General features: G+C 44.8%; 2 protein-coding genes across 8 annotated transcripts in view; both read left to right on the top strand.

The window, feature by feature from the left end:
* C2CD2 (C2 calcium dependent domain containing 2) overlaps nt 1-11,508 on the top strand; it is a 39,700-nt gene extending 28,192 nt beyond the window's left edge. Inside the window, exons 13-15 of the mRNA XM_032207493.1 lie at nt 421-548; nt 1,420-1,735; nt 7,001-11,508. Coding sequence (XP_032063384.1) covers nt 421-548; nt 1,420-1,735; nt 7,001-7,227 — 671 coding nt within the window. The 3' untranslated portion in view covers nt 7,228-11,508. The remainder of the gene's footprint in view (nt 1-420; nt 549-1,419; nt 1,736-7,000) is intronic.
* Nucleotides 11,509-12,674: 1,166 nt separating this feature from the next.
* Nucleotides 12,675-15,731, top strand: part of PRDM15 (PR/SET domain 15) — a 33,998-nt gene continuing 30,941 nt past the window's right edge. For 4 of the 7 annotated variants that reach the window (XM_032195364.1, XM_032195348.1, XM_032195356.1 and 1 more), the window contains exons 1-2: nt 12,941-13,001; nt 15,525-15,560. The gene's annotated coding sequence lies outside the window, so the exon portion shown is untranslated. Of the gene's footprint in view, nt 12,727-12,940; nt 13,002-15,257; nt 15,457-15,524; nt 15,561-15,731 lie in introns of those variants that run through there. The other 3 variants (XM_032195332.1, XM_032195330.1, XM_032195340.1) reach the window with 3 other exon arrangements.

Raw genomic sequence — 15,731 nt, 5'->3', positions numbered from 1 at the left:
ACCTCCAATAATTAAATCTGTGGGTTGCTTTTTTTTTGCTTCATTAACTTTATTAGATTTGTTTGTTTCAAAGCTTGATGAATTTGATTAGTTTATATTTGCTTGTGCCCAAAGTTACTGCAGTGTAACGTGTTGAAATAATTAGCTGCTTTGCCTAGGTTTCTAAAACCTTCTGTGTGTTCAAGGCACAGGTTTGTAAGTGCAACTTTTGTACCTTTTCTCAGAACAATGGGTAACATAGACTGAGAAGAATGGAAAGACGAGACCCTGTAGCTGGGTGGTGGATTGGAAAATGTTTTGTTATTCATGGTGTTTATACTATTTCTGCTAATTTCTTTGAATTTTAAATTAAGAACAATATCTTGCTCCGATACTTCCTTTTTTTTTTTTCTTCTTTCTGAAATAATTCTTTTGTTTCAGAACTGTTGGTATTGAATGGCACCGATCCTGTTGCAGAAGCAGCCATTCGACAGTTAAGCGAGTCTGCAAAGCAGAAGCTGAAGTCTCCTAGGAAGAAAAGCACCATTATCATATCAGGGGTGTCCAAGGTAGAGCAGAAAGCAACACGTTTAATTCTTAGTCTCTAGACTGTAAAGTCTTTGCTCCACTGAGTACTACATGAATGTGCTTTCTGTTGTCTCCCATTCAGCAGTCTCTGCAGGATCTAGGTCTGTTCTTTTCTTACTGAAGAATTTTGAATTGAAGAAGTTTCTAATTTGTTTCAAGCTGAGCCAAATACAAGTGGGTTTACTGCAGAGTGGGTTGGTTTTTCATTCTTAATTTGACAGCCTGATTAAAACATATGGTGTCCTTGGACAGGAGTGGGATGATTAGGAATTTGGGAAAGCCAGTTTAGGTGAGGACAAAAGATTAGTCCTTGCCTGTGTTTTGGATTTGTGAATTTGTATTTATCTGATATAGCTGTCAAGAAGTCCTTCTACAAGATGAAATACATTGATACCTATGTTCTTAATAATTAAATAATAAGATTATAAATAATAAGATTATTTTCTACGCAAGCTGATACATTGTTACAGCAGCACATGTAGGAAAGTGTCCCATTACTTACAGTGGGGCCAGTGACAGGAGTGAGGCATGTACTTAAGTCTTTTTTTTTTTTTCAGTCACTTGGCTTTATCAAGGCAATGTTTAGGTGAATATGGTCACCTAAATGGTCACCTGAATATGTATTCTTACTAGAATTTGACTATATGTTCCTCTCCTTTAGTGGAGATAAAGAAGCCTCACGATGGCTTTCTGATAGGCCTGAGCACTGCAGATGAAAGTGTAAAGCAGAGAGAAGAAAAGAACTTTTGCAGGGATGCTTGTTGTTGTTTGTTTTGGTTTGTTTTTTTCTCTGGCAGAGCATCTTGTGTCAGTGTTGTCTCTTTATTTATTTTTTTTTCTTTCACTGGGCAGACCTCTTTATCTCAGGACAGTGAAGCTGCACTGATGATGGACTATGCTGCAGCCATGGACAGCTCCTGCAAAGAAGCAGATCCAGCACCTACTGGAGAGGAGGCTATTGCAAAAGTCACCTCTGATGAAAAGCTGTCATTAGGTGCTTCAGAAACAGTACCTGATACTGACCCTCAGCAAAGTGCCCATAAGGCTTGGGGCTTGGAGAATGGCAGTCAGCAGTGGAACTCCAACACGCTCTTAGACCAGACCTGTGAAGAAATATCTGGGAGCTCATTAAGTGTTTCAGAAACTGGGAGCATGAAAAAGTCTAAAGGTATGTGAGCCTTACCTCTCCTTCAGTGAACGACTGCTTTTTTGTACATAAGTGACAGCGTTGTGCAACACTGTATATAGTAGGTTATCTTGTACTGATTTTTCTTCTGTAACTCCATGCAGTTGTGATGTTGATGGAAGCTGTCTTACTAGCAGCTATAAAGAGTGCAGACCTCCTGCTCCCAGAGGTACGGCAGGCTCTCTGACGTTCTCCTCCATCTGGAAGCTAGAAGGGCTCACCCTTACAAGCTGCAAGGCAGACCACTAAGCCTGACTCAGTATCTGGGAGGGAGATAACTGACCACATTGTCAGTTCCTCAGTGAGAAATGTGTTCTTGTAAACAAGGACTTGTGCTGTGTTAGGAGTCCCATTACTGATGTGAAATGGCAAGGTCCTGTGGTTGCTTCCTGGTAGGTTGCTTGTCTTCCTTTTTTCTTCCTTGCTTCTCTGAGCACAAGCTTCCCTGCCTTCACTAAAATATGTGCTCAGTCAGCACCAGTGGCTAAGCCAGAAGTTTTTCTGTTTTCATTAATACATAGGTTTCTATAAACTGTAATAAAGTATAATTTAATAAGTAAATAAAGGGTCAGATCATTTTGCTCATGTAGTTACATGCCTGGATAGCTGCAATTTAGAAATGTCTTAGGATTCGTTGTGTTTCCTTTGACCAATGACCTCTTAGGCTGTTGTGCTGTCTTGTGGCTATGTGGTAGACACAGGTGGCTGTTAGAAAGTCTGAAAGAAGAGTGACTTCAGTGGACTTTCACCTGTGCCTTGAACAGGCAGCACACCAGCCTCAGGGGATGCGCATACAAGTTGCAAAAATGGCAGTTTCTCACCCGTATTCATCCCTCTTTTGCTTTATTTTATCTTCTTTCCTTATCCTGAGATAGTGTGAAATGGCTTTCTACAAAACCTCAGTATAGTACTAGATTATTGTAATGTGCCCCACATAAGGTGTATCTGTAAGGCCTCTTTGTCAAAGTTCTCCTTTAGGACATTGAGGTCTTGTCTTTTCACAGCACTTTTTTTATTTTTTTTTTCATCTGATAGTTTAGAATGGCACAGCAACAATCAGTTCGGCATTAGAAAATTTTGGGTGTGTTTGGGGTGGGGTTAGGCAGCTAAGCATGAAGTGAACATTTGTCTTTTTTGGAGCCTGGTGAGATTTACAAAGCTGTATGAGATTTTGCAAAAACCTCTGAACTCCTCTTTAATGTGTTATTCAAAACACGCGATTGGAAGTTTGTTTGTGAACTGTTGTCTCATTTTTTTTTCCCTGTGCAGTATGTTGCAAAGAGATCAGACTTCTGAAAATTCTCTTTGCACAGTGTAGGGTGGGACTGCTAAAAAAGGGCAAGTTATCTCTAATATTTGAGACAGTTGTCTCAGCTGAAAAAGATCTCTAAAAACAGTCTAAAATCCCTTTCCTTATGCACAGATCTTTGTGTGGAAATCTTGAATCTCTGCTTTGTCACAGCCAAAGAACTTTTATAGAGTGAGATAGGGAAAGGAGGTAGAAATGTTTTCCTGAGTTAGGTTTGAATAGTTCAAGGGGTTTTTTGTTAAACACCTTCCCTTCTAAAAAACAAGAACAGCAACAGCAAAAAACAGCCTTCTTCTTTAAAAAGCCTTGTGTATGGTATTAATGTCTTAAAGTTAGCGTTGTCTTTCTCTCTATTTTTTTAGTCTTGCATATTTTTGTTCTTTACCTTTCTGACTTCCTGTTTCTTACCCATTCCCTTTTATAAACTTAAGAGGACCACTATGCCAGCCAGAATTAATTACCTACACAGTAAGTTACTTTTGTCTTACTTTTTAAAGAAAATGTAGCTTTACAATGGTACTCTCATTGTAAAAACCAAAGCAAAATGTAGTTTGGCACCTGTCTTCTTCTCCCCCCATCCATTTCTTTCCCCCCTCCAAAATGGCCTTCCTGTGCTCGGATGCCCTTGCAGACTAGTCTGCCGTAACAAATTCCTGGTGGGTGTGCTGTCCAGGTGGGTCACGCGGAGTGGGCTGCAGGGAAGGCTTGGAGGGGTGCTCTGTGCTCCCGATCTCTGTCCACCATGCCCATTCCTGTCCTATCTGGTTATCGGTCAAACATCTGCTCATGCAAACCATGTGTGACCCCATACTGGATATGCATACACAGAATGCTTATTTTAAAAGCTGCTGCTTACAGTTTTCTAGATCTCTTTTCTAGCCAAACTCCTTGAGCTACAAGTTCCTCAGCAGCTATTTACAGTCACTTGGATTAAAACTGTTTTGGAGTTGGGAAGGAATGGAAAGAAGCATCTCTATTCGTTTCCTAGTAGATGTAGAAGGGAATCTGAATCTAATTTCTGTTATCGACCAAAGTGATCCTAGCCCCACAAGCCTGTGCTCAGGAGCCTGTGAAGACCTGAGTCTGGACAGTGCTCTTGAGACTCTCTCTGCTTATCTCCTGGTGTTAGGGGCAAAGTTGGCATGCGGATCCTGTCGAACTCGAGAAGTAAGCATGCAAACAGCACGAGCATCACCAAGCTTGTGATTTGCCCTGTACCCGATCTCCTCGGTTGGGGTGCATGCCTCCACAGCAGCTAGAGCCACCCTCAGGCAGCACGTGCCAGGCTGGCTGGAGACTGATGGGTGGCAGTGGGGATGTGGCAAGCTTCCAGGTACCAGTGACCTCAGTACCTCTGAAAACACAAGCTTTCATGCCAAGGGGCTCCTGCTTTTGCTGAGGCCGTGCTGTTCTCAGGGAAGTGCTGCCTGCAGCTTTTTCAGCTGTAGCAAGTTGTCCTGGGCCACCAGCACAGGTTTTGCATCATTCTTTGTTTGGTTCTGTTCCCTAGGATGGAAAATCGGTCTGAATGGATAGGACTAAGTATCTGTTTACAGATAAACTCTTCTGTCCTGTACCTCCCATTGGCACAACTTCTGCTGCAGCTGCCAAGTCTGCTGGGCAGAACAGCTGAGTGCTAAAACAAAAGCCGCACAGCAGCAGGGCCTCAGCAACCTCCCCCAGCCCCGGCATATTAACAACTGTCAGTGTCACGGGGTAAAACACTGCTTCTTTTATGCTGTTGACAAGAGCTTGAAGTGGTACTGCCTTGCCAAAGTGATCAGTCAGGGGGTGATGGGAGAGCAGTCGAGAGTCAAATCCGTGAGTTGCAGTTGCTTTCAGCCGACTTCTGCTTCAATCCCGTTGTGCCTGGTGAGCTAAGTCTCGGCCTCAGCCAGACAAAACGTGCTGGAATATCCTCCCGGATGCTGAGTGCCTAGTCCATAAAATAAAAAGTAATAATGCCAAGCACACATTTGTAAGTGTTCCGGTCTGAACAAAGCATCTGGCTGCGTGGAGCAGGGCTGCCATGAATTGCCTATTCGGCAGCTGCTGCTGTGCGAAATGCCACGCAGCCCGCCTTGAGTCCTTTGATAATGATGTAATCCTAGTTGTTGGACATGGTCACATGCAGGAATTAGTCTGAGCATTGCTTTTTGCATCCGTTTGCAATGGGAGGAAAAGCAGAATGGAGACTGCGTGGTGACACGATTTAATGGTTGATTTGAGAAGGAGTAAGGAAACCTGGTTGTGGTAGGGGAGCAGGCTGCGGAAGCTTTGCCGGGGAGGTGACTGTCCTCATGCACGTACCCACCCGACTGCCAGAAACCTCCTGTGTTGGCTTGCTACCTGGGTCCTCCTCCGTTCAAATTGGCTTGTGCCACTGGGGCGACGACAGTGCCCAGTTCTGCACAAAATGATCGCTGTGTTAATGCTGGGCTGATGTGCTGGCACCTGGCTGAGTGCTGCTGGTAGCATCCCTGCCAGCTGCCACCGGGCTGCCTTACACATCAGGAATGCATGTGGAAAGGGAAGGTGGAATTTGGCACAATGCTGGCTGCAGAAACAGCCAGGGCTTGCAAAGAAGGAAAACTGCTGGTGTCTGGTGTTGCCAGCACGAAGCCCTGGTGAGACGATAGCTGCAATTGCCTTGGCTGCACAGCAGGTTTGACATGGGATCAAGAGGAGGAGTACTACAAAAATAAAGGAACCCGGACTAATTTACCACAAGAAGGGATTTGGGCAAATTTCTGAATCTATTGGCAGCAGGTGTGATATTATTTTTAATCTGTTTGAGGTGAATTGTTATTTCTAGCAGGATTTTCAAACAGCAAACGCTTGATGATGGCTACTCTAGGTGATGGTGCTGACCTCTTGTAGAATACGTGCAGCCTGGCTTGTTCCAGTCTGCTGCATGCGGGCTGGCTGCCAGGTGCTGAGCTCAGGCACCAACCGCGTCCTGCACTTCAGATTAAAATGCCACCTTCACTTTGTGCATAACGGGGTCATCTTTTTGTTTCAGCTCCTTTTACTGCTGAAACAACAGAAAGTAGCATTTCTTTCTCTATTTCATTCTTTCTGTGAAATACGCCGTACTTTTATTGCATTAGAAAGGTTGCATATGCCTGTTTGACGTTTGAGAACCCAGTGTGCAACCCACACTAAACGCTGTGCATGTGTATGTTTGAACACTATCATAGTTTTCAGAAGAACACTTGAAACAAAGTGTAAGGAAGGCAACTTGCCCAAGATGCGTGGATTGACTTCAGAAGTTGAAATCAGAGGATTAATACTTGATTGCTTGTAGATAGATTGCACGGTAGCTTTCCTTCCTTTTCAACTGCATCAGTTCGGAGAGAACTGAAGGAAAAACTACTCTTTCTGTAGTGCTCCTCCAGCAATGCGTGCGAGCTCTTCTCTCCTGAACTTACCTGCTGACTGTAAGAGCGTGTGGATATGCATAGTTGTAGAGCTACCACAGTCTGTCTCGAATCTAAGTGATTCAGTTTGCATGATACCTGCATGGAACGAGGAGAAGCAGAGAAATACATAATTTCATGGAGCCTGAATTTCTTCGTGGTGTTTGTCTGGGTCGAGTGGGGGAAGGTGGATTCAGTAGCATGTAGTGTACATATGTGCGCCTCTGGCTGACAGCACAGCGACTGCTCATGTTTGCCAGTATCCAAAATCACTTGTTCCAATGCGGGACTCGTGCTCCTATGTCCCATCAGTTACAAGCCATCAATATTGCTGATTTAGATGCACCACTCTCTTAGCTTTCTAACATTGAATTGTTAAGAGGGTTGTGCTCAAACTGGAGATGTTGAGACCCAGGCTGTTTTTTAGTAGTGGTGCAGTTAAAGGTAAAGCTGTGGTCCAAGAGGAAAGCAGCCTGTTCTGTCTAAAGTGTCCTGTGCCTCTGCTCTCTGCTTCTGCAGGTGGGATTTTGAAAAAAAGCGCGAAGCTCTTCTTCCGTCGGCGACACCATCAGAAGGACCCGGGAATGAGCCAGTCACACAACGATCTTGTCTACCTGCAGCAGCCCCTGTCGGAGGAGACACGCAAGAAGGGAGGCACGCTTTCACGTCTTCTTAACAGAAAGCTGCTTTCCAAGAACAAAAGCAAGAGCAAACTGAACGGTGCTTCGGCAGAACCATATGTATAAGAGCGGACGCTCTCTGGTGGGATATTGCACATCAGTTGTTTACAGAGCAGTACTAAAGAATACGAATGAGGCTGATGACTTGCATAAAATGATGTTCGCTAATGCAGTGGTCAAGGAATAAACAGAAGGCTTGTCTTTTTTGTTTATTCTTCCAGAACGTTTTTCTCTCTGGTTATCGAGTTGTTCCTCCGAATACAGGCAGCGCTAATTGCATCGTGACAGCTTTTGGAGGATTGAGTGGGTTATTGTACAAACTGAGGGAGGACAGGGAATGGTGCAGGTGGAGAGGACCTGCACGTGAGCACCTAGTTTACATTAGTGGGGAGCTGAGAACTGAAAAACCATGCCTGCTCTATGGCTGAACCACTATCAAGAGAGAAGATGCCACTGTGCTTCCTTGCTGCAGCATGGAGTAATAGCAACACAAGTCTCAGTTTGTGTTTCTGGTCAGGCTGAAAGGGAAAAGAGAGACCCAGATCCAGTTTGTATTGTAATTTGGAAACGGGTAAGTTTTCAGAAGCAGACCTAAAATGCTGATTAAGATAGCCTACTGTAATATCTGTAGCCTGCTATAATAACTGCTCAGTCCATGTAGGTGGAGAGATGCCTTTTATATTAGCCATAAAATCAATAAATTATGCAAACACTTATACTAGCATATTGTTTAATGTTCTGTGCATAGGTTATACTCTAAAAAAAAAAAAACAGAACTTTTTTAAAAGTCTACTTGAGTCTACTTGCAAGCAAAACAGTTAAGTCTTCTCCTCTGTAGCTTTTCTTCCCTGTGTGAGAAGCTGTGCTGCTAATGCAAAAACCTATCTTAGGGGCTCTAATTCCTTCTACCAAGTACTTGTTAGACAAGGATATAAACCATCATATCAAATGCAAAGCTAGGAGCAATAAGTGTCGAACAGAGCATATTTAACCCTATATAAACTTCTCATTAGACAGCTTGTTTTACTTGCCAAATACTTACTGAGATCTTAGAAAACACAGTTGTGAAGAGAACTCTTAAAAAAAAAAAATAATGATCACAGTTCCCTCGGTCTTTCAGTTTCTCGATCTACCAGTGTTGCTATGGGGTGAGCGTTCAGTTGGCTTTCTGACTTTTTTCCCCTCATTAAATATTGCAGCTGGCTCCTTTAACTCCTTTAAGTTGAAAGGAAAAACTGGTGAAAGTAAAGGCATAGTTCTTGTTTCAGCTATTTAAGAGGGTAAAAGGCAGTGTTTCACAGGTACCACCTTTCATGCATACCTATAGCTTTCCATTGTATACATTCCTGCTGAGGACAAAGGACCAAGCCTGTTCTCTTTCTCCAATAAAAACATCCATTCCATCAAAACTACTGACACAAATGGAAGACAGATTGTGCCTGCTTTGCCAACAGGGTTTCCCCTTCCTGCCCCTTAAAATTCATCCAAGGCTTTGGCAGATATTTCAGCTTTCAACTTAAACCATTCTTCAAAAATAGAAAGTCGCTGAAGAACAGAAACACGTATCAAAACTTCCAATGGACTCTAGGTTCCTTGGTATTTTCTTTTTCAAAGATAAAAATAACTTTTTTTTTTTTTTAACCAGCAAAATAGTAGAAGAAATGAATTGTCAAAATATTTTAACTGAGTCTACTGCTTAAAAGTACCATTTATGTGTAACCTAGTAAAATCACTGTAGTACAACAGTCCGGACTATCAGATGGCTGTATGTTTAAGCATGCTGCTTATTATGAAAACACTTGAAGGCATTTTAATATTCTGTGTTTTGATAATTTGTTACACATGAGTGTCCTGGAGCTGTAATGTGCTTAAAAATCCCAGTTTAGTAATATGGGTTTGTCCTGCTTGAGTGTGTGTGAACACTTTTGTTTGTAGTTATTTTAACACAAAGTAGAAGTTAGGATTCATTCATTCATTCTACAGCAGACCACGATCTGAGCATCCGAAAACCTAAAGTTAAGTTTCTTAAACGTGCACTTTTCCCCTCGACTTTGCTAGGAACTCTTTGCGTGCTGGGGCAGGGTGGGTGATGAAATCCATCACAAATTTTAAATGTTCGGTTTTGTTTGCTGAAAGAGGAAGACTAACCACCAAGTTGAAGAAACCAAAGCGAGACAGCTCTGCGGATAGCACCCCGTACACTAAGAGCTGGAGAATTGGGAATGTAGAGGGAGTATGTAACACTACTTGGAGTCTGTTTAAATTACTGAACTGGGATTTTAATTTACAAAAGCTTTATCATTTACTGTAGGATGAAGTGGAAATAACACTGAATAATGTGCAGAATACAGAAGGGTTTGCTTGTATCTTACCCCAAAGAACAGACACACCCTGAGGCATTTTTGGTGTTTTTTGTTTTTTGGTTTTTTTTTTTGGGTTGATCTTTCCAAAAGTCTTGGTAGTTGCCTAAATGTGTGTCTTAAATGGTGGGAACTGCAATGTGTGTATATATATATATATATACTGCAAACTGTGTGAAGATTTCGGCTCACGTATATTGAAAGAGAATTAATTATGAAGATGAGGAAAGCAAGGCATTTGGGGTTAAAAGGGAATCACGGGAATCTTGTTTTTTAATTGCCTTCACTCCTCAGGAAAATAAACATCATTTGGTTTGATATTTGACCTTTGCATCTGGCTGGCGTGTGTTCCTCACCTCTTCCAAAAAATGATTTTTGTCATATTGTAAAAACAAGATAAATATTTCTGTCCATAATTGAACCTTCTTAGTCTGTGTTTGTGATTTGCTTTTGCTTTATAACATTTAAGCATTTCGTTTTTATGACATGACGACCTGCATCCCTACCTAGCCAAGATTTGTCTTGGCTTTTCTGGGAATTTTAACTGAACAAGAAGTACAAGAATTAAAAATTTCTTTGTAAATTAAAGTGATAAAGCTGCTTAATATCTCACATGTGAATACAAGCTAGGTAACTTTGTTAATGTTCACTTAAAGATCACTTTAAAAGTCACTTTGAAGAGGAGGGGCTCCTTTATCCCTAAGGCACTGTGTTTCACATTCAATTCACCCCAGGAGAAAATGTCAGTCATTTCACTCCCAACACTTCTGAAACTGAGGCTGCAGGAAGAAGGGATGTCATAATGGAAAAAAAATATATATATATATTCATTTAAAAAGCAAAATACCTTTGGCAAATTTGTTCGGCTTAATGGAGAGGTAATAAAACTGTGCAAGCATAAATTCTGGGCTTTATTCTTATGCTTTCTGTTAGATTTTCATTCCCCTGCTGACTCTTTGGCTGGGGCTCTAGGTCATACAGACCCATAGTTACTGCCTGGCTCTCAAGAGGGCTTGGTTTCCAGTCCTGCTTTTCTCAGACGATGCTGTTGCCTGCCTGTGATACCAGTTCGAGGATCAGTGAAATTGAAATGTTAGGGTTGTTTCTAGTACTGCAGCTCCTCGCTAGTCCCAGGTGGTTTTCAAATGAAAGCTCTCTGCTGTGTATTTCAAGTAATGCTTTGGTGTTTTTGATATATGAAATATCATAGGGAAAAAGTGGAATTGACTACATAAAATGTTGAATGTATGGGGGAAGAGAGCCTTGCTCTTGTTTTAATATCTCTTTTAGCTCTGGTAAATCAAGGTGTTACAAGGGGCAAGAGCTCTACAAGGTGGCAGTCACCTGGATTTTTTGTTTTAGCTCATTGCTGCATTTTACCTGTAGAGCTGAAGCTTGAGGTAAGCGCTTTTGGTACAGAAGGAAGCATACCAGAGCTCCAAAGGCATTCATTCCCCCTGTGAGCAGGCACAGCTGACCTCCTACTCCGACCTCCACAGCACCTCGGTGGATTTATTCACGTGTTTTAAGTTAGCAAATGCCTCGGCGTGTTGCTGAGCCACAGCCTTGGTGACAAACAGTCCAAGATTAATGACGTAACAGGGAGGATTGCTTGAAGTCAGGGGTGAATAATACCATTTCACTCAGGATATCCAAACTGCTACTATGCAAGGTGCTGGCACAGTGCGAAGGATCTGTGAAGGAGGGATCTGAGGTATTTCCAATACTGTAACTTTGTATTTCCCAACAATGTACTATGCTTTGATATTCCAGGGGGAGTAAAACATTTTTTCCTAGCATACAACTGTGATGGTCACTTCTGTGGTGTTTTGTTTTGTTGTTGTTGTTTTTCTGTGTGTGTATGTAAAATTAAGTTGGTGTAATTAAGAAGCCTACGATGTACAGATTTATTACATCACTAAAAAGCGCGAGGATTTTTTAAAGAAATAACTACTGCTGTACATACAATAAACGCCAGTTGACTCTGTGTTGTGTGCTGTCCTACGTACCTAGTCAGCCAACCTTAATAAGCAGTTTTCTACTCCACGAATTTGACAGGTTGTTTAATGCAGACCGTTCACCTGCTTATCCAGGGGCAGACTCCTCCACCTACTCTGTGCCGACACCGTGGGTTATTTCTGATAATCCAGGCGCACCCAGCCCTACAAGGAGCCCTCTCTTGTTCCTTAAGAATTATCTGAAACACGGACAGGGTGGGAATCTAATGGAAGGGGGAATTGTAGAATCACCATGGTTACTCATTATTTATTCTCTCAGTTTTATAGTATTATCCTGAAACCATTTGTAATTTGGGGGAGGTATTGGGAGGCAAAAGGGGTGTTAGTGCATAGGTCCTGTATGAAAGACACCAGTACTAAAATGAGCACTGCCTGCGAATGAGGTTCTCTTGCGATCTTTCTGACGAAAAGTTTGCATTCTAAATGAATGCTTCCACAAAGCCCTACCAGACTGGAGGAAAGCAAGCCAAAACATTCACATGAAAACAGACACAGCAGTGCTTTTTCTTCCCAAAAGTGAGTGTTGCACCTTCTTTTGCAAGGAAACTGTATGTTGCCATGAGAGTTACTGCCCACACCTCTCTGCCTATTTATTTCAAGTCCTTGAAGAGCTTAGCTGAAATCCCCTATTGCGCTCCTGACAAAGTTTCCTCATTTTCCTTTCTGCTCTAATCTTGGGTCTTTATTTATTTAACTTTTGTGGTGCTGTGAGGGTATGCTAGCAAAAGTGACAAGAAGCCTCCGAGCTACGGCAGGTGCCACATTCTGTCGCTTGGTTCATCGTTCCTGCACAGTGAATGAAAGGCATCCTCGTTTTTTTCATCTCTGTGCCAAGGATCAAGCCAGGTATACTGCACGAGTTCACGGCCTGATGCCAATGCTGAAAAAATACACACAGAAAGCGTGTGGGAGCTGCGGGGTGCGGGCACACACGCGTTGTAAACCCAGACTGCTTTGGCTAAGAAATGTGCGTGTAACTCCTGATCAGAGAATCATAGATGGGTTGGGTTGGAAGGGACCTTAAAGGACACCTGGATCCTGGATCCCCCCCCCTGCCACGGGCAGGGACACCTCCCCCCAGCCCAGCCTGCCCACAGCCCCATCCAGCCTGGCCTTGAGCACCTCCAGGGATGGGGCACCCACAGCTGCTCTGGGGAAAGAGCCGGACCGCTTCCACACATCGCAGAGTAATCCCCCTTAATCAAACAACCCCTGACGCTTCATTTATTTATTCATTTATTTATTTATTTATTGATGGATCCCGTTCACCCAAGCGGCAGCCGGGGAGGGAAGAGGGGGAAGGATGGGGGGGGGTGGTGGTGGTGGTGAGGACACGGCGAGGACTACATCTCCCAGCGTGCCCCGCGCCCCGGCCGCGCCGTCTTCCGCCGTCGCGTGGTTTCCGGAGCGGATCGGAACCCGGAGCCCGGATCCGATCCGGCTCGGGCCGTTCCCGGGGCAGGTAACGCCGCCGCCACGCGCCCCCCCCCCACCCCCCCTCCCCACCCCTTGCGCGCGCGCGGCCCCCCCTCCCCTCCCGGTTCCCCCCCCCCCCCTCCCTCCCCTCCCTCCCCTCCCGGGGCCGTGGCGGCGGCGGCGGGGGCGGGCTCCGGGCGCGGCGGCGGCGGCGGCGGCAGCAGCGGCGGCTCCGTCCCCTCCTCCCCGTCCTCCTCCTCCTCCTCCTCCGCCTCCACGCCGCCTGTTCTTTGTTACAGCGGCCGCGCCGCCGCGCCGGAGGGAGGGAGGGAGGGAGGGAGGGAAGGAAGGAGGGGGGCGAGCACCGCGGGTCCGAGGCAAAACCCGGCGGAGCCGCTCCCGGATCGCAGCTCGGGCCCCAGCGGGAGCCCTCCGCCGGCTCCCTGACGGGCGCCGGCCGTTAACGGCCCTTAACGGCCGTTAACGGCTGCTGGGGCGCCCGCCCGCTCTGAGGGCACGGGAGGGTGTCCCCCCCCGGGTGCGTTTCCACCTGGGTTGTGGCCGCCTGGCCACCGCTGCCCCTTTGTGTGGAAATTATATATATATATATATATAAAAAATCTTATTTTATTTTTTTTTTAATGTGAAAAATATAGAGAGAGTGACACATATTGACGTGGAAAATAAAAAGGGAGTTTTCTCGCCGGCTTTGGTTTTTCCCCCGTGCAAGGCTGGGTGGTTCGGTGCGGTGGGACGGGTGGCTTCACGTAACGCTTTTCTGACAGAAATGCTTCAAAATAATTAAGAAAAAAAAAAAAAAAGCCCTGAATAAAAAATATATATAGCCCAGAGTGAACAGGAGATAAAAGGTGAAGTGAGCCCTGCGAAGTGAGCGTGTGCCCGGTGCCGCCGCGTGATGACATCATGGCACCAGGCTCAAAAGCCCCTGGGGTTTGTGAAGGGTTTTGAAGGGTTTTGAAGCCCGCAGGTGAGAGCTTGTGTATCTGCACATCAGCATCCTTAAACCCACTTCTGGCGTCCTTCCTTCCTTATATTTCTAATAAATTATGAACGGGAAGACAACGCCTCAGGAGCTTGTAGCAGTGCAAGGGCTGATAGTGCAAGGCAGTCAGTGCTCCTCCTGCACCTGCACGCAGGGACGCGGGTGGGTTTGACACCTAATGCCCGTTCCTGTTGTGTTTTGATTTTTTTTCAGAGCACAGCAGGTCACTGTGCTGAGCGCAGGAAAGATGGAGGCTGACTCAGAAAGTTTGCTCTGTGGAAAAGGAAAACGCTCGCTACAAAACTGAAAATTAAGCTAGTGCAGATGATAGCTGAAATATAGAGTCCGATCAATTAAGTGAGGTACGTGTGAGGGACCTCAGCAGTTTCTCTCCATCACCTTGACTGGTATTTATGCCACTATGATTTCTCCCCCCCCACTTTATTGCTATTCTGATCTTAGGGCTGCTAGAGCAAGATCGACCTTGGTGCTCTGGTAACGCTGCCGGTCATCAGTCTGCTGTTTGGGAAGGGTGACACAGGAAAGCAGGCGCGCCTTTGAAGAGCGGGTTGCACAGCAGTAGTGCTGATCGTGCTGCACCGCGTCCCCTGTGTATCTGAACCACTGACCGAGGAGAGTAGTTGTTAATTCAGCCGTATTTAGGATGAAAGCCTTGTCAGGACACAAACTGTCTAAAAATAACTGGACATACACTTCTTGAAATAGTGCGGAGCATCCACAGAGCATCTTGGTTAGGAAGCAAACCATTCTTGCCATCAGCCTGTGGTTCACTTTCTATGGCTTGTTTTGTACTAGTGCACCCCAGGTGCACTAAATACCTGTTGCGTTGCCTATCTGCTTTCGGGAAGATAGCTTTGGGGAATTTCCCTGAATTGCTGCTGCTTCCCAGCACCAGACTTCTGTATAAACGTGTAAATGTCTTGTTACGTGTGTTTATTCCCCAGGAGCCATAAACGGCTGGTGCTGCGTTGGCAGCGATAGCCCCTTACGAGGCAGCAGGGGTTAGGAAGGGCCGTGCTGCTGGCGAGAGGAAGGATTTGGGAGGGCTGTGCAGGAAGGCTGGGGTGCCCAGGCTTGTGTACATCTTCGGACAGGTTTCTGTTGTTGCAGTAGCAAATTCTAGGCCTTTTTTCAAACAGGGCTCTGCCAGCCTGGTGTGTCTTTGGTCACCTTCCCTCTCCTCTGTCCTCCTCCTCCTCAAAGGTTCAGGCTCTTGCCTGTTTTCTTCTTGACCACTGTACTTGCTGTTTCTGCAGCCACATTCTCTCTTGGACTTAGGTCAGGATCTTCGTGTTGCTTTGCCTCTTGCTGGGGCATTGGGAGGATTCCTTATGCGAAGAGGAGAATTTCAAGGTTCGAAAAGGGAAAACTGTCTTCTAGAGCCCACTTGAGTGATCTTAGTCATGCATAATCACAGGCTGCTTGCCAAAAGGATTTCAGATCGTCTAGACATCGAGGAGCAATAAATAGTGCTTATGTGAGTTTTTAATACATACTGCCAAAACTGGTTTATGAAAGTGAATGTGGATTATCCTTGTTTTACAGGTGAAAGCAAATTGGTGGGTTACCATTTCATGGCAGGTCAGTGACAGAGACGGGATTTGATTTTCCGTTTCCTGATGCTTGTTACCAACCCGTACATTTCCCTTTGGAACAGATCTGTATCTGCAGAGTGTAGGCTTTTGTGTTTATTAAATCAGTAATCCAACCCTTCGCAGATGATTTTTAATCTACCGTTCAATATGATGTTGC

Source organism: Aythya fuligula, chromosome 1, assembly GCF_009819795.1.
Source record: "Aythya fuligula isolate bAytFul2 chromosome 1, bAytFul2.pri, whole genome shotgun sequence".
Taxonomy (NCBI): domain Eukaryota; kingdom Metazoa; phylum Chordata; class Aves; order Anseriformes; family Anatidae; genus Aythya; species Aythya fuligula.
The sequence above is the reverse complement of the archived record's forward strand: the minus strand, read 5'-3'. Positions and strand labels throughout refer to the sequence as shown.